Source organism: Oryza glaberrima, chromosome 9, assembly GCF_000147395.1.
Source record: "Oryza glaberrima chromosome 9, OglaRS2, whole genome shotgun sequence".
Taxonomy (NCBI): domain Eukaryota; kingdom Viridiplantae; phylum Streptophyta; class Magnoliopsida; order Poales; family Poaceae; genus Oryza; species Oryza glaberrima.
In genome coordinates, this window is record NC_068334.1 from 20697596 (window position 1) to 20715017 (window position 17422).

General features: G+C 48.3%; 4 protein-coding genes across 4 annotated transcripts; 2 read left to right on the plus strand and 2 right to left on the minus strand.

The window, feature by feature from the left end:
* Positions 1-972: 972 nt before the first annotated feature.
* Positions 973-2553, minus strand: LOC127784568 (uncharacterized). The gene has a single exon (XM_052311897.1). The coding sequence runs from the start codon at positions 2295-2297 to the stop codon at positions 1422-1424; it is 876 nt and encodes a 291-aa protein (XP_052167857.1). The 5' UTR covers positions 2298-2553; the 3' UTR covers positions 973-1421.
* Positions 2554-4661: 2108 nt separating this feature from the next.
* On the plus strand, positions 4662-6714 carry LOC127784565 (uncharacterized). Its single transcript, XM_052311893.1, has 3 exons — positions 4662-4857; positions 6202-6309; positions 6399-6714. The coding sequence occupies exons 1-3, from the start codon at positions 4795-4797 to the stop codon at positions 6618-6620; spliced, it is 393 nt and encodes a 130-aa protein (XP_052167853.1). The 5' UTR covers positions 4662-4794; the 3' UTR covers positions 6621-6714.
* Positions 6715-7249: 535 nt separating this feature from the next.
* LOC127784563 (protein PLASTID MOVEMENT IMPAIRED 1) lies at positions 7250-10317 on the plus strand. The gene has a single exon (XM_052311891.1). The coding sequence runs from the start codon at positions 7372-7374 to the stop codon at positions 10021-10023; it is 2652 nt and encodes an 883-aa protein (XP_052167851.1). The 5' UTR covers positions 7250-7371; the 3' UTR covers positions 10024-10317.
* Positions 10318-10427: 110 nt separating this feature from the next.
* Positions 10428-13675, minus strand: LOC127784564 (mitochondrial phosphate carrier protein 1, mitochondrial). The gene is made up of 6 exons (XM_052311892.1): positions 13337-13675; positions 12675-13024; positions 12515-12558; positions 11774-11988; positions 11559-11683; positions 10428-10843 (listed from the first exon to the last, which is right to left on the minus strand). Exons 1-6 carry the CDS (start codon positions 13529-13531, stop codon positions 10801-10803), a joined length of 972 nt encoding a protein of 323 aa, XP_052167852.1. The 5' UTR covers positions 13532-13675; the 3' UTR covers positions 10428-10800.
* Positions 13676-17422: the final 3747 nt, after the last annotated feature.

Below are 17422 nucleotides of genomic sequence, written 5' to 3' on the forward strand. Positions count from 1 at the left end.
CAACTCATTTCGGGCCAAAACCCACGGCCTCACCGAATGCGTTTTGCCGCCATGGGACCGTGTCACCACGGGTGTTCGGTTCGGTCCGGGTGTGTTCTTGCTTGCAGGGTCTCGAGATGTGAGAAAGAAATCAAGAATCTTCGTGGCTAAACACAAAGGGAGCAGCAGAGCTGCTTAAAGAGACAGAGGAGAGGAATATTCAAAGGTTTTTCCTTTAAATGAAAAAATAAAGAGAGAAATTCCGACAGCACACAAAAGAGATCATACTACAGTAGCAAGGAAGGGTCCTAGATCGGTCAGAGCTTTCAGCATCTTCCTCAAAACCACGCTTTTCTAGATGCTATATTCTCCTCCTCTCTATAGAGCTCAGCAACGAAGGCTAGCTACTAGCCATGGAGTTTAGGGTATGTTTGCGTAGCTTCTCGTGACTACAGCTTCTTCTAGGATCTTCCGTTACCAGAAACTTTACCAAACAAACTTTACCAAACAGTTCAAATATTTACCAGCTTCTCTAAATTCTCACATCTAGTTTCTCCTTAAATATTTCTCATAATCTTAAACTCTCCGAAAAGGGCATTAGTTTCTCTTCTCCTCGGAGTCGTCCACAGCCCAAACCCAGCAACGCGAAATGCCAAATGCTTCCCATCTCGCAAGCTGCCAACCCTGCAGCAGTGCAACTGCACGTCTGCGCGGCACAATTCGGCACAGAAATGGAGCTATCCGGGACAGGGCCTGACCAACCGAACGGCATTAAACACCATCACTTGTAGTTGTAGTACAGGAGTCGGTCTCTCTTCCACGCAAGAGATATTTCGATTTCTCAATTCAATTCAACAAGTACCAAACACACAAACGCGAGAACGCCGAGGAACGAAGAGGAGGGATTCTTTTGATTGGCTTCTGTCACCGGTTTTGCTCATCTCCTACCTATCACCAACCAAAACATTTTCTTAGGTGCCCACAGAACAGCAATGAACAAACTAAACAAACACTTTGGATTTGAAATTCATAGCATACACCGAGCAGGTTACTGAATATCTTTTGGTACTAACATCATACTCTAAGATAATAGTCTATCTATCTAGGAGACTAGGAGAGTAGTTGATGAGGGATCTACAGGAGCAGAAGAAGAACACCCACATCTTGTGTTCTTGCCTGCCTACCCAATTTCATCATCATCATCATCCATTGGCTGATTTGATTCTACAAGAAGAAATAGAACCGAACTAGTACTACAAAGAGATGATCAAGCTGCTGCTAAACAAGTAATAACAAAAATCAAGATTAAACCACAGGAAGGATGCAAAGAAGAAGAGTAATTTCTAAGCTAAAGCTGCTTCTGCCTACTCTTCACATCAACATCTGCACAGGGGAAACCCGGAAACCTATGTACAGTTGAGTAGTACAAGCCCTTGTCTGCTTCACGCTTTCATGGCGTCCGCCGCCGTGTCACCGTCGTCGTCTCCGACTCCGGCGAGGTCGGCGCCGGCGACGCTCTCGGAGAGCACCGTCTCCTCGGCGACGACGCCGGCAGCGTCCACCACGCAGCCGTCGCGGTGGCGGTCGCGGCAGAGGGTTTCCACGGCGAGGAGGCGGCGGCGGAGGTCGTCCATGTCGCGCTCCATCAGGAACAGCCGCTCGCGCAGGGTCAGGTTCTCCTCCTCCAGCCGCGCGGTGCGGGCCTCGTCGCCGTCGTCATCGTCTTCGTCGTCCTCGCAGTCGCCGGCCGCGACGGGGAGCTGCACCATCTCGAAGCGGCTGAGGTCGTGGTCGAGGCGGCGCTCCACCTCGACGTGCTCCTCCACGTCGCTCTCGCCGGATCCGGAGTCCTCGCCGGGGAGGCCACCGGCGTCGGCGGCCTGGGAGCGGAGGCGGATGAGGCCCTTCATGGAGCCGTACCCGTCGACGCCCCACTTCTCCTTGGCCATCTCCACCACCACCTCGCGCGCCGGCGACAGCTGCGGCGTCGGCAGCACGGCCGGCGTGACGGGGCACGGCGACACCAGCGACGCCACGCCCCCCGCCCGCTTGGCCCGGATCAGGTACGACGTCGTGTTGCGGGGCGCCGCCGCGCCGCCCCACCTCGCCCCCACCGCCGCCGCCGCCGCCGACGCCGCCGCCTTCCGCTGTTTCCACCCCGGCTGCCTCGCCACCCGCTTCCACGCCGGCCTCACCGGCTTCACCCCGACGAACACCACCGGCAACTCCATCACCGGCGGCGGCGGCGGCGGCGGCGGCCACATCTGGTACTGCAGCGGCGGCTGCTGCGCCGGTGGCCGCATCATGGGGTCATTCATGGATGGATTTGGGGACTAATAGTCCAGATCCGAAACCCTAACCCTAGATTAACACCCAAAAAAAAACAATCCAACAAAAACCACACGATTAGCTCCCCAAAACGGGATCGATCGAAGCCGTCTCGTGTTAAGCTCTCTTCGAATCCGTTCGCTTCGTGTGTGTTTTTATGAGATTAATTTACGAATTTTGTTCGATCCGATTTGGGGGAGAAAAGCGAAGCGAGAGGGGAAGAGAGAGAGAGATGGAGGAGAGAAGGCGTGGGGTGAGAAGGGGTACGAGGGTATTTATTGGGGAGGTGGGTAAGGGATGGACGGCTGGATTGGCGGTTTCGGATACGGACGGTGGAGATCTCCTGGCGCCGGTTGCGTGTCTCGGATGGACAGCACGGATTGTACCGCCATTGGACGCCTCTGGGTGTGATCTGGATGCGAACTGGCGGTTTTCTGTTTTTTCTTACTTTCTTCTCGTCCATAATAAAATGTCTACTGTGAGATGAATTGCAATGCTCATTTGTTAGTAACGTAGTAGGAGTATGTGTTACTACGAAACTAATGATATTAGAACTAATAGGGTGATTTATCTTGGATAAATCCCACCAGAAATTAATTTCGCTAGCATGACTCAATCAGGATGTTTATTAATATTAATGTTAATATAAAAGGTTTACTGATTTTTGCAGGTGCTAGATTTATGTAGAAATGTCGGTCATATCCTACTAAAAACTTGCATAAATTTTGCTTCATATAGGGAGTAAGTGCCTCCAACTACCATAATTGTTTTCTTTCGGAGTTATACCAATAATGAATAAAAGAACGTTTTCCGAAGATATGTAAAGTTATATTCGGATGTATCAATTCTTAACTTACTCCCTCGTTTTTCACATGCGAATTTCCCAAACTGCTTACATGGCACTTTTTTATGAAAAAAAGTTCTATAGGGAAGTTATTTTTTAAAAAAATGATACTAATCAGTTTTTAAGTTTATTTTAGCTAATTATTAATTGATCATGTGCTAATGGATTGCTCTATTTTACCCTGAGGAGGTTGAGTTCCCAACCTCAACCTCCTAACACAGCCTATTACCAATTAATACTACACGTGTGGTTGCGCTTTAGTAAGAATTCAACAAGGGCATGGATTTTTACCATTGAGCGTATATTAATAGATACACACTCACAAACGTGTGATTTACGTGCATGGCATGTATTTTTCACACAATCTAAAAAAAACATCACATATGCGTGTACACACCACCTATGGCTATAGCTTAGATTACGAGACGCATGTAAAACAAAGCTTCTTAAACAAGCTAATAGTTTATACAGGGTGTCATTTGACATACTTTAACAAAAAAAAAGGAACTTAAAATCAATGTCCATAGCCCTTTAAAAAAACCTACGGCGTTTCTACAAATATCTTTTGAAAAGCTTCATGTCCTCTCCTTTTATCTCTGCTACTATCAGCTCTGTTTTGTCCGTAAGATGTTACCTTTGCTCTTAATATACCAAATTCCATCATATCTCACCGAAATAGAAACACGAAAATAAGAGGAAGCATAACACGTAGGTGCACATGACTTGGCTCTCTTTTTGACCCAAAACCAACAAAAATAAAAGCACAACATATTAACGATTCAAGCACACGCGTTTGTCACCGGTCAAAGCAACGAATCCTTGGACGCCCCCCTCCCACCGATGAGCCACGCCACGGTAGCTTCCGCTCGTCGTCTCGGTCCTCTCACCCCGCGCAGGCCGCCGCCACCACCACCGACTCGCTCGGTGCACGCGCCCCACGTCCACCGGTGCTCGCGGATGCAGTACCCTGTCTCTGTGTGTGTACGTAATTTTTTTTATTTTATCTATTCAAATATTTTTAAAAACAATATTTTCAAAGTATTACATGTATATATATACACTCCTCTTAAGAATGTCATCTTAGAGAATATTTTACTTATGACATGGCACGTAACCATTGCACATATGCTAACGGCTACGTGAAGGAGAACCGACTATTTTGTAGACAACCTCCTTACCATTCTACTAGAGTTAGGCTGCACGACTGTTATAACGCGTGCAACGTCATAAAGAAATATACAATCCTCCCAACAACGGCCATTAGGGGTAGATCTGCAATACTTTTTGAAAAACAATTACTTTCTAAATATTTTAGTAAATAAAAATAAAAAAAATCTGTATGTACGCTTTCACGCTGGGCCGCAAGCAGCGCGGTCACGGCCCAAAGCGGAAGAAAGGCAACAAAGCTGCGAACAGCTGGCCCATTAGTGAAGTTGGGCCTTGGATCCGAGCGGATCACCCCAAAACGGGTCCTGATCGGTGACACCTCACGCCCTTTTTTTATGTTTTTTTTTCTCTCTCTCGTGTAGGCTAATCAGGGGAAGCCAAGAGCCAGGCAAATCTCGAGCCCAACCTGCTGCACGCAAGAACAGAGAACGAGCAGCTTCGGCGGGGAAGAGGAATCGAAAGAGAAGGAAATTTTGATGGCGGAGGAGGCGAAGCCGGACACGCAGCTGTTCCAGCTCCTCTCCGACCTGCTCCAGCAGGTACAAGCGCCGCCGCCCTCTCGATCTGTTGTCGATTTCTTGTTTTTGGATTAGGGGTGGTTCATGATTTCGCCGACATGGATCTTCGCTTCGTGCGGATGTTGTTACTTTTGCGGATCTAGTATCACATATCAATCTCGGTTGATACCATTATTTATGTAAACCTAGTTAATTTGTTTTGGGGATAGATGCAACATGGCCTATGGCCTGGGATTTGACCTCAACGACATGGCTGGGAGAGAAGCAAAATAGCAGCATAGTGCATAGGCTCAGAGTTGATGTAGTTAATCTCTTTCTGGTGGATTCCTTGCTTTATGTTACTATGCACTGGCGCCCTGCTGTGTAATGTTTACGAATCTGAAAGAGTGAAACATGGGCTATTGATTTGGGTCATTGGGTGATTGAAGGTCAATGCCAACTATCAATCTACTGGTGATTGGCTGGGATTGATTCCTTCTCGTTCTAGCAATCAAACAAAATTTCCTATCTAAATCAAGCTGATCTATATCAGCCCCTGTTTCAAAACTCTGAACTCTATCAACTACACCCATTGCAACCTGGAGGTGTGAAACTCTTTTTCTTTTATTTTCATATATTCATATTTTTCAAGCTATGACAAGACAAAACAACAACAATAGAATCCCTTTTCTTTTTGCTGTATTTCCCATAGAACCACAGAATCAGCGGCATGATCATGTATATTAGGGCCAATAACCTCACTTGAAACAACTAGTGACCATTCACCGGTATCTGAAACTCAACAGTTTACCCTATGAGTGATAGGAACAATATACAAAATGCTGAATCAGTACTACAAACTTTTTTTTTTCATGAGTGTAGTCTTATTCTTATAAACTGCATGGTAATCTGAGTGTGGAACCATGAAAACATTCATAGACATGATCACTTAACTGAACACTTACTTCTCGGTGACAAGTGAAATGCCATACAGGATTAGTTCATTTTAGCCCTCTCCATGAGGGTTCTACTTAACATTGTATCTGCAAGGTATTGTGGTCTATTGGACCTTGGTACCCCCATCACTGACTGTCCTGTTTGTAGGCGTGTCTACATTTTTGCATAGCATGTAATGTTTTGTCATTATTGGGGCATCTGAATCTGTATAGTTTATTGATTATAGCATTGGAAGTTTGGATCCTCATTATATGCAGGATTGCATGTGGTTGTTACTTTACATTCATTTCTCGCAGTTCCTCAGGATATTTCTGATTTCTTACTATTCAACATCATATCTTTTTGTGATTTGGATAAGACGACAATTGTCTTTTGATGCTTGACTATGATCATTGAGAAAGTAACTAGTATTTGATTATTCAAATGCAGGTGGAGTCAATGAGCAACCAGGAAGAAGTAGAATTGCGTGCTAAGATCGAAGCACTAGGACTAGAAGTTACCAAGGTACCAGAGCAGACACCTAAGCAGCTTGATGAGGTAACTGCAACAACCTCTGTTTAATCCCCTTCCCGCGAATTTATTTACATTTTCTCATCTCATTAGTTTTCGTTCAACGCTATCTTTAGTTAGAGATCGCAGCAGAGCTGGACAAACTATCAGCGAGGCTTGATAATGTTGACAAGATGATTTCTTCTGCCATGGCCTCGGATCCAGAGGTGAAATCCCTTTTGAGTACCACTGCTGATATCTGGATGCCCGTCATCACCGCCTCTGCCGATGAAAGGCGGGGATTTGCAGGAACAAGTGGTGAAAGCAACCAAGAAGAGCAGGAGAGTTCCAAACAATAGCCTCCTACATGTACCTTCACATGAGTATTTCTTGACCATGTATCAACATTTGTAGACAAAACAAGCAATAAGCACACATTCATGAGATGGTAAATAAATCTGATAACTTGTGGTGGCCATTTTGTACATCAATTCTTGAGTCTTCAGTTTGTTATTTTTCAGTTTCGATTCTCAAAGTTGCGCCTGCAGAATGCAGCTGTTTGTAGCTAGCAACCACAACATTTTTATCTGGAAATGCATCAATTTTGTGTATGATGTTGATTGGAGTCTGATAACTTGTCACTGGATGACATGATTATTTTGTCTTGCTCCTGCTGCATATTGTTCATCTGGCGAGCCACGTCGATTGTTACATAACAGCCACTAATTATTTCTGAAATATTTGCTCGCTGTAATGCAACATAGAAAATCCAACTATCCGTTTGGATTAATCCATACCAAGAGTTCAAGAGAGCAGCTGGAGAAGGCCTTCTTGGCGCCAAACCAACGGCCGCAAGAACACCACAGAATTCAAGAAGAGAGAAACCTCACAAATCGTTCGTCTCCTCCCCTCCTCAATCCAAATCCCGCCAAAACTGTCGCCATTCATGGCGACATGGCGCCATCAGCGGGCTCCCTTCCCTCGCCATACACTTCGCCCTCGCCACCTCCTCCTCTTATCTGCTTCTTTCTTTAGCTTGCTAGCTACTAGTACTAGTAATTGTAGTGGTGAGTCGTTGCCGGCGAGGTCGGAGCAGCAGCAGAAGCAGCCATGGCGGACGACGGCAAGAGCAGTAACCAGATCCTCCAGGAGCTCGACGCGCTCAGCCACACGCTGTACCAGGCGCACACCAACCGCCGGACCGCGTCGCTCGCGCTGCCTCGCTCGGCCTCCGAGGTCAATGGCGGCGGCGCCGATGTCGTCCGGGCCGAGTCGCGCCCGCGGTCGCGGCGGCTGTCCCTGTCGCCGTTCCGCTCGAGGCCTAAGCAGGACAAGAACGTGATCGTCGTCGACGACGACGACGACGACGGCGACGACGATGGCGACAAGGGGGCACGCCGCGCGCCGTCCAAGAGCCAGAGCTTCGCGGCGGTGACGACCCCGGGCGGCGAGGCGGCGGCGGTGGCGGGAGAGAAGAAGGGGATATGGGGCTGGAAGCCGATCCGCGCGCTGTCGCACATCGGCATGAACCGGCTCGGCTGCCTCTTCTCCGTCGAGGTGGTGGCGGCGCAGGGCCTGCCGCCGTCCATGAACGGGCTGCGCCTCGCCGTCGCCGTGCGCAAGAAGGAGACGCGCGACGGCGCCATGCAGACCATGCCGTCGCGCGTGCAGCAGGGCGCCGCCGACTTCGAGGAGACGCTCTTCGTGCGCTGCCACCTCTACTGCAGCGGCGGCGCCGGCACCGGCAAGCCGCTCAGGTTCGAGCCCCGGCCGTTCCTCCTGTCGGCGGTGGCCGTGGAAGCCCCCGAGCTCGACTTTGGCCGGAGCGCCGTCGACCTGAGCCTCCTCGTGAAGGAGTCCACGGACAAGAGCCAGCAAGGGGAGCGTGTCCGGCAATGGGACATGGCGTTGCCGCTCGCCGGGAAGGCGAAGGGCGGCGAGCTCGTCGTCAAACTGTCGTTCCAGATCATGGACGACGGCGGCGTCGGGCTGTTCAACCAGACCGGAGCAGCAACCAAGATTAACTCGTCGTCGTCGTCTTCTTCCTTGTTTGCACGGAAGCAGAGCAAGCTATCCTTCAGCATCACGAGCCCGAAGGTGTCGCGGTCGGAGCCGAAGCTGACGCCGACAAAGGGCTCGCCGTCGCCGGACTTGCGAGGCATTGACGACTTCAAGCTCGACGAGCCCAGTTTGCCATCGCTGGCAGAGGCCAAGCAAGAGCAGAAGGAGCCAGAGCCGCCGGAGCCGGAGGAGAAGGTCGATGACTCGGAGTTCCCGGAGTTCGACGTAGTGGACAAAGGAGTGGAAGGGCAAGAAGAGAACGTCGTTGAAGCGAAAGGCGCGGCGGAAGAAGAAGCCAAGGAGGAGAAGGCGGCGGCGGAGGAGGCGCCCACGTCGGCCGCCGGCGACGAGGTCGTGAAGGAGGTGGTGCACGACAGCGCGCACGCGTGGCGCATCAACGAGCTGGATGCGATCACCAACCAGATCAAGGCTCTCGAGTCAATGATGCTCGGCGACGCGCCGGCCGCCGGCAAGACGGAGGATACGCGGGACGGCGACGCGGCGGCGCTGGACACCGACGAGGAGGAGGTGACCAGGGAGTTCTTGCAGCTGCTGGAGCAAGGAGACGGCAAGGCCACCCTCGCCAAGTCGGTGTCATCGCTCAAGTCCGGCGCGAAGCGGGACACCGGCGGCGCCGCCGACGCGTCGGCGGCGTGCTACATCTCCGACCTCGGCAAGGGGCTCGGCCCCATCGTGCAGACCAGGGACGGCGGCTACCTGGCGGCGACCAACCCGTTCGACATCCCCGTGGAGAGGAAGGAGCTCCCCAAGCTCGCCATGCAGCTGTCCAAGCCGGTCATCCTCCGCGACCAGAGGCTCCCCGGCGGCGGCGCCGAGCTGTTCCAGCAGCTGTGCGCCGGCGGCTGCGAGGCCCTGTTCGAGAAGCTGGCGGCGCTCGTCGGGACGGACGAGGTGGTCGGCAAGACGGCGGAGCAGATCGCCTTCGAGGGCATGGCGACGGCGATCATCAGCGCGCGGAGCGCGGCGCTCGGCGCGAGCTCCAGCGCGGCGCAGACCGTGTCGCTGCTCCGGACGATGTCGTCGGCGATGAGCGACGGGCGGCAGGAGAGGATCGACACCAGCATCTGGAACGCCCACGAGACGCCGGTGACCGTCGACGAGATCCTGGCGTTCTCGCTGCAGAAGATCGAGGCCATGGCCATCAAGGCGCTCAAGGTGCAGGCCGACATGGCCGACGAGCAGTCGCCGTTCGACGTGTCACCGGTCAGCGAGAAGCGGGGCGGCGGCCACCTCCTCGACGCCGCCGTGCCACCGGAGGATTGGGCGCTCGCCTGCGTCGGCGCCGACACGGTGACCATGCTGCTCGTCGCCCAGCTAAGGGATCCCCTGCGCCGGTACGAGGCGGTCGGCGCGCCGTCGATCGTGATCATCCAGGCCGTCAGAATCGCCGGCAACGACGACGACGACGAGCCGAAGTTCAAGGTGGCGAACATGCACGTCGGCGGCCTCCGGCTGAAGTCGGCCGACCGGCGTAACGTCTGGGACGGCGAGAAGCAGCGGCTGACGGCGATGCACTGGCTCGTCGCCTACGGGCTCGGCAAGGCCGGCAGGAAGGGGAGGACGGCGGCGGCGGCGGGGAAATCCGGCCATGACGTGCTCTGGAGCATGTCGTCGAGGGTGATGGCCGACATGTGGCTCAAGCCGTTGCGCAACCCTGACGTGAAGATCCCTCTCAAGTAGATGCTGCATTGCTGCCTCTGTGCTTCTCTGATGCTGAAAAAAAAAAGAACATATTCAAGCCAGGTTCTCTCTATATTCTTCTGAATTTTGAAAGCTCAAGATTGTAATTTATACTTGATTCCTGCATTGTGATTGTATTGTAATGAGGAAATGTGAGTGTCTAAGAATTAGATTCCAACACTGTTTATTGTGTTGTAAGTATTCATGTCATGTACTGAAAGAGGCATAATACTGTTTCTGTAAGTTCACAAAGCTTAGTTCAAAATGTACAAAAATTTTGAACAAGGTTACTTATGACTTATGAGTCATACGAGTAAGGATTATGGAAGCTATTGTTGCCACTGCAGCTGAACACAACTACTGTGCAAGGCCATTTCATAAGTTAGCTACAATAACAACACAGATAAAATAAGATCTTAGCTTTCATCCTTGCCAATAATATGCACAGTGGAGGATCACGTGTGTACATGAGCACATTTTGTCATACAACAATCTTCAAAATAGAGCTACTACAGAACATCCGCAAACACTAGTGTTCCTTGAGAAGTGCTGATCTACTGGAGCTTATGTTGATTGCTTTAAGGTGTAGGGCATACAGTTATAATGCCAGATATGCCGTACATATAGTATGCAGTGTATTTGGCTCAGTTGGTTGCTTCCTGAAACTATCAATTGTAGTCTTTCCAATAGTCGGTCAGAATCATGCGCCGATACTTCTCTGTGATTAAACGAAAATGTACTAACAAAAAACGCTTGTAAAACTGGTCAGGTCATATGTTAAACTTCTTCCAGTTCACGAGGAAGCCCTCCACTCGTTGGCCTGAAATAAACAGATTGGGACTCATCAGAAGAAACCTATCAGGATTCTACACCGATACAAGATGCCAGGGCGCCATGTCAAATTTTTAATGGACATTAGCTAAAACACTACCATAGAATCAGAACACCACCCTAAAGGGCAGGAGAGTACCACACAAGTATCAGTTGTACAAACGACAAATTTAAGGAGTGAATTTGTGTGATTGTCAACAGGAAAAGGACATCACATATAACACCTTCAGAACAATTTTAGCATCAGTGTATATTTGAAACACCATTGAAGACATTAGCATTGAAATGCCACTTGCAGAAAGAGAACATGGCTTTCTTTGTCACCATAAATCCACTACAAATGCATAACTAAACACAATGGGGAGACACGTTCATATGTCGTGAAAAAAAAAAACATTTGCCTATGATCTTATTGCATTACAATCACTTCTTCATACAAACACACTTTGTATTGGTTATACATAGCCAATCCATGATTTTATTTTACCTATGCATGTTCTCCTCTCTACTAGATGATTAAGAAATATTCTACAGTCACATATTATGCAATAAAGATTGATGTACCCTAAGAAAAATATCAGCATAAATGCAATCGAAAACCCAGCGTGGAGAACCGCAGATAAGCTTGGTTAAGATATTAAACCATATTTGTTAAATAAATAAACAAAATAGGATATCATTGAGAAATTACACTGCATACTTACAATCCAGTCAATATCTTAATTGTATCATAGAAGAACCATTGCATGGTTATGACAGGCCCAACAAGAGTGATTCGAACAGGTAGGCTTCTTGTGAACAAACCACGAAACCCAATACTTTTCACAGCCTGCAAGAGTAGGATGCAAATATTAGATCATTGGGATGGTGAGAGTTTGAATTATTATTATAAGCTGGAGACACAAAATCATATCCTTACATCTATGATATTTTTAGCCTTTTTGTTGTATAGAGATGAGACAATGTTATCTGCAGGATTGGAAACAACAGTACCAACTGCACCAGATATGTAGCCAGCCAGACAAGTAGCCCCAAGCTGCTGCATTGTTGAACAATCCTCCTTTTTCTTCTGAATGACATTCCGATATAGGATATCCACGGTATGCTCAAATGTTGAAAACATTAGCATAGAAACTGCACGAATAGAACAAATGGTGATAAGATATACCTGAACAGAAAAAACATTTATACTTTAGAAACCAAAAGATCCACTAATGAACTGACACACTTAAGGCGAAATTGCGCAAATGTTTCCGAACATCAAATACAGGATAAAAGGAACTTTTGAAATAGGCAGATAGATGTTGCTTGTTGCCATATGTGCAGATTTAAAAGCTCAGAGTTGACTGAGCAGAAAGAAATATGATCCCCACAAGACAATAACAAATCAGAATTACGCATACAGATACAGCTTAGTTCTTGCCCCTTACAATTAAGTACTTCACACCTAGAGTTTTGTTGTCAGCGATGTGACTTGTGCAGTTGTACCTATTTTTGTACCACATAAGTGAAAACATTTTCGCAAAAGAACACGCTTAGATCATAACTTAATCAAAATTATTTAAGAGTTGCGAAATGAGCTCATTTAACTATGTCGCACATTACTACAAATGATCCAGAAGCATTTCAAGCATATCATACAGACGGAGGTACTACATACATGGAAGATTCCGTCCCCAAAGTGGTAAAAGGCCCTTGTAAAACCTGCAATAAACAAATAAGCTAGAGGTAAGAGGAATTGCAGTGGTATCTCAGATATACAATAGGGCACCAACCAACAAGCAAAGCTAAGAATATGTAGTATCTTACTTGAAGCTTACCCGGACAAGCCTTCAGTGGCATACACCCTTGGGAAGCCATCAATCAAGCCTTTTGCAAACATAGGTTGTGTCTGCACACGGACTTTCACCGATTCAAAGGGGCAGAGGGCAACATCAGCTATGATTTGAGCAGAGGCACTGCTAAGAAAGTAAATGGTGCTCTTATTTCTGTCCACTAGCACATCAGAGTACTTCTTCTTGAAATACTCATAAAGACCAAACTTGCAGCCACCTTGGAAACCATAGCCAAAGAATTTCCCTGCCCAACCCCTCCAAAGAGATGAAGCTCCCTCTTCTTTTACAAGAATGTTCAGTCCCGAAAATATGCTATTGTACTTCATGGGATTCACCTGCCAAAACAATTAAAGGGAAGTAGTAACTATTATAAAACCGAAGGTGCCCTGTGGATCATTTATGAATTAGTAATGATTATGTATTCAAACCATATGAAATGAAAGATTCCAAACCTTCCATTTGATATGGTATACAACTGAGCATTTGACATTGCTAATTTAATATGAACAATATCAGCTGCAGTTTAATCCTTAAACTCACTAGCTAGAATGTGCTAAATTGCAACACAAAAAAAAAGAACTCGCTCCTCTGCAATCGAGCAAAGCAGGCAACCACAGCCACACCGCTCTCCTGCAATAATAGCATACCTGCATGTTGACCTTGAGGACGTCGAGCGGGGTGATGGCGAGGTGGGTGGCGCCCGCCGCCAGCATCCCGCCGCCGGCGCACAGCGCGTAGTACTCGGGCGAGAACAGCCTCATCCCTCCCGTTCCTCCTCCTCCACCACCCTTGGCCACCCTCGCCGCCCCCGCCTCGCCCCCACGCGCGCCCATTTCCGGCATTCCGACGGACGGATCGGCCGCCCGCGAAGGAGGGGAAGGGGAAGACGACGAAGCCGAACCGCGCCGAGGCCGAGGAGAGAAGAAGAAGAGGAAGGAGAAGGTTCGATTCCGGCGTTGTGGGAGACTGGACCGGAAATGGACCACGTAGCGAGGCCCCGGGCCTTCCCCTTTCCCCCTCTCTCTCGGGGCCACGTTGACTTGTCAACGCGGCAGCGCTTGCCTTAAACCCTAGTAGCGTGGTCCACCTGTCAGTGTCGTGGTCGTGGAGAGGAGATTTTCTTGGGCCGTCGTTTCGTGGGCTCTAGTTGGGCCATGAACAGCAGATGGCCCAGGCCGGCCGCTCGTTCCATCGTGAGCTATGCTGGGCCAGGCCGTAGTGATGGGCCATAAGCCCATAAAGATGTTGCTGTCTTTTTCGCTGCTTTTTTGAGATGACCAAAGAAAATGTCGTCCAAAACATTGTTAAGAGTGGGAGAAAAAAAGTTACTGTACAAGAAATACTATCATCATCTAAAAGACTGTGGATGTTGGTTTGTATACCGCAGTGCACATCTAGAAATCACGTACCAATCACATAAAACATGTCATTAAGAACGGGGCCTAACACCAAGCTAAGGCCCGACTACCATGAGCTAGCAATGAGCTGGGCTCCACCAAGCGCATGCAACGATTCACCAATAAATTAATGCCTAATTACCTTACTAATTACTCCCTACTTTCTAAATTGATCTTCACGTAATATAATACAAAGGGCCTGTTCGGCTATATTGTACAGCGCTGTTTCACAGCCATGTTACAGCTTGTTGCTGCTGCAAGAGGACTGGGTGTAGGCTGCAGGGCAACGCTGTACACGACAGCCAAACACGCCCAAAATATCTCAAATTGATCATGATATGACCGCATGGACACGGATTTCATTAGAATATAATTAATGCAGCATGTGAGAATGTGTGCATGTTAAGATGTAATTGGCATGGTGTTTTAATCGATGCATCCATTGTGGTAGAATGTGTGCATGGTGTCTTGATTGACGTAGTTTAAATTATTCTTGATTTTGGTGTATAAATTTATATGATGACCAATTTGGGAATGAGGGAGTACTTTTCTTAGCCACCAATAGTGCGTATGAAACAACAACACAGCAGCAAACGTACTTACATAAAATTTTAAAGCAAATACTCACACAAATGATAATTGAATTATATAGATTTCCCCAAACTATCAAAATTTTAAGAATCTGCCACTAAAACAGACCACTGCTATGTGTGATCGTCGCCGGACCTAGAACATCACCCCAAAGCAGAGTCATAAAAAACGACGTCTTCACGGAGGTGTTGCTACGTCAAGGACGTGTCAGTCACTCGTTCAAGAAAACGGGACGTGGTTTTTAACTTAAGAGATTCGATCTCGCCGAGACGTACAAAATCTGGAGTTCCTGCTACTTTTTCGCTGCTCGGCCGACACTATTGACAAAGGCAAAGTTTATTCTGAGAGTTTTTTTACCACACAGCAGGCTAAAACGGTACCAAATCGTCACCGTTGAGTGGATAGGTTCCAACGGCTGTCATCGCTGGGTACCGCGAGGTACCAACTCGTCCTTGTGATGGCACTGTATTAGGATGTGGAGGTGGAAGGGTATTTTTGTATTTTCGCATGGCTGATTCGGTCTTATCCACTTCGATCGTTTCGTCCGACGCCGCCTCTCTCTCCATCTCCATCTCCGCACCGGTGAATTTTTCCCCACGGCGACCGCCAGCGTGGAAAAGAGAAGCGTGCAGCTGACGGCCCCGGATGACCGCGTCGAGAACGACAAGCTCGGCGCCGCCAAGGAGGAGCTCGTCTCCAAGGCGGAAGCGGCAGCGGCTGATGTCGGAGCGTCCATTGGAAAAGTCGGCGCCGCGTCCGCCGTTGAGAACACCTCCGGCGTCAAGGGTGCTGACAGCAAGGCCGTCAAGGCGAAGGGCTCACGGTGAACACACACACAAAACTCACGTCGCCGGCAAGAACACACACACAAAACTCCCGCGAACATAGGAATGAACACCATCTTGTTTGGTGCTGCTAACTAGGCAGCTTTTTCCCGACTCTTGTATTGCTTAAATATGCGATTACAAGGAAAGGAAATTATAGCCTCCAATCAGGCCGAAACATGCATGATCCCACAATGTATGTGTAACTAACCAAATAAAACAAACACTAATCTAGCACACAAGGATTAATCTCAACAGTCGACGACGAGAAGCGCGGCGGCGCCGAGGACCAGATGGCTTGAGAGCGTCGAGGAAAGCCGGACCCTTTCGCGTACAGGTTGACGGGGCCTCCTCTTCTCCCCGTCCCCCGGCCGCTGCGCCGTCGACGAGCTGGGCAACAACGATGGCGACGGCACATCTCCACAGGATGAATCAGCGGAGTTGCACCGCACGATGCTGCGCTTCGGGGAAGAGAGAAAGGAAAACGCTCAAGGGGATTGGTTGTACATGCGGTGCAGGAGCGGTGCGTTTCCACAGGTTCCCATCATGCCCCTTGCGAGCGAACGGCAGGGATGATTTCGGTACCGTGCGGTACCAGTACCGTAAGGTACTATCTGATGGACCAGAGCAAACCTCTTATTCTGAAAGATGATCAAAGTCGCTCTAGAACTTCTGTTCCGGATTCAGCCAAACTTGAAAGTAACTTGAGATCGTATATACGAATTACAGCGAGAAATCTACAATGGTAGCCAACTTTTACAGATAACTGTGAGTCTGTGATCTCGAATGAAGACGATCACCGGGCAAAAAATATCTGCATTTTGTCGCATATATGTGTGTAAACAAGGCAGTTTTTTGGAAGTTCTAAGTCTGTGCATTGGCACTTACTATTATCTAACTGAAGATAGATGGAGTTGAGTGTACGTTTCAAGCAACACGGCCGTCGATTCACACGCATTTGTTGGTTTTTGGCCGCGTTTGGCGAAGAAAGAGGAAAGAGTAGAATTGCCGGCCGGCCGCCAGAAGCAGCTAAACCCCAAACACAGCTGAACGGCTAAAGCATCTCTCTGCAAACATCAAAAAAAGGGCATCAAACCTCTCACATCAAACTCTAATCACTCCTGCTTAAATCATGAGGCTGATCGTGGCCGTCTATTCGGAGATTAGAGTGAAGCCCGAATTTCTCTTCCGCGTGGATTGATAAGCTTGAAAGAACTGCAATCAAAGTGAAAGATGAAAAGAAAGGTGGCAATCGAAGTGAAGATGAAAAAAAGGTGGCCACGCCTGCCCGTACCTCCTGATTTCAGTAGCAACATGTCACTGTGCCATCATAATGACAAACCAACGAACCAGGACATGTTTAGTACTCGTTTATTCGTGCTTCGGTTCTGTTCGAGAGATCTCAAGACGTTAAGAAACAGTCAAGCATCTGTTGAGAATCTGAAAATTCTGAATTTTTCAGCTTCTAGCTTCTGAATTATATCTATTGAGATATAATCAGCATATAAATAACACAGTTTCTATCCTGAATGCATAAAAAAATCAACATATAAATGACACGGTTTCTATCCGAAATACGTAAAAAAAGACATAAATATTAGAGAATAATCTAATATCAAATAATTAGAACTTTAGAAAAGGTAAGGCTTCTAATCCAGAACATCTAACCCACTACCTTATAGAACTTTAGAAGAGGTAAGATTTTCAATCCAGATCATCTAACCCACTACCTTATAGAGATAGCTAGAAGAACGATATGCGTATAGAGGAGAGGAGAGACGATGAGTTTGTTTGGCAATGGTGCAATTAAACTGTACGGCAAAGTACGTGAGCTGTACGCAGTCGGCATATTCTTTCCCCAGATGGGGCAGATCAAATTTTTACCAGGTCACGACGACGTCCGTACTATCAGGGCGAACGA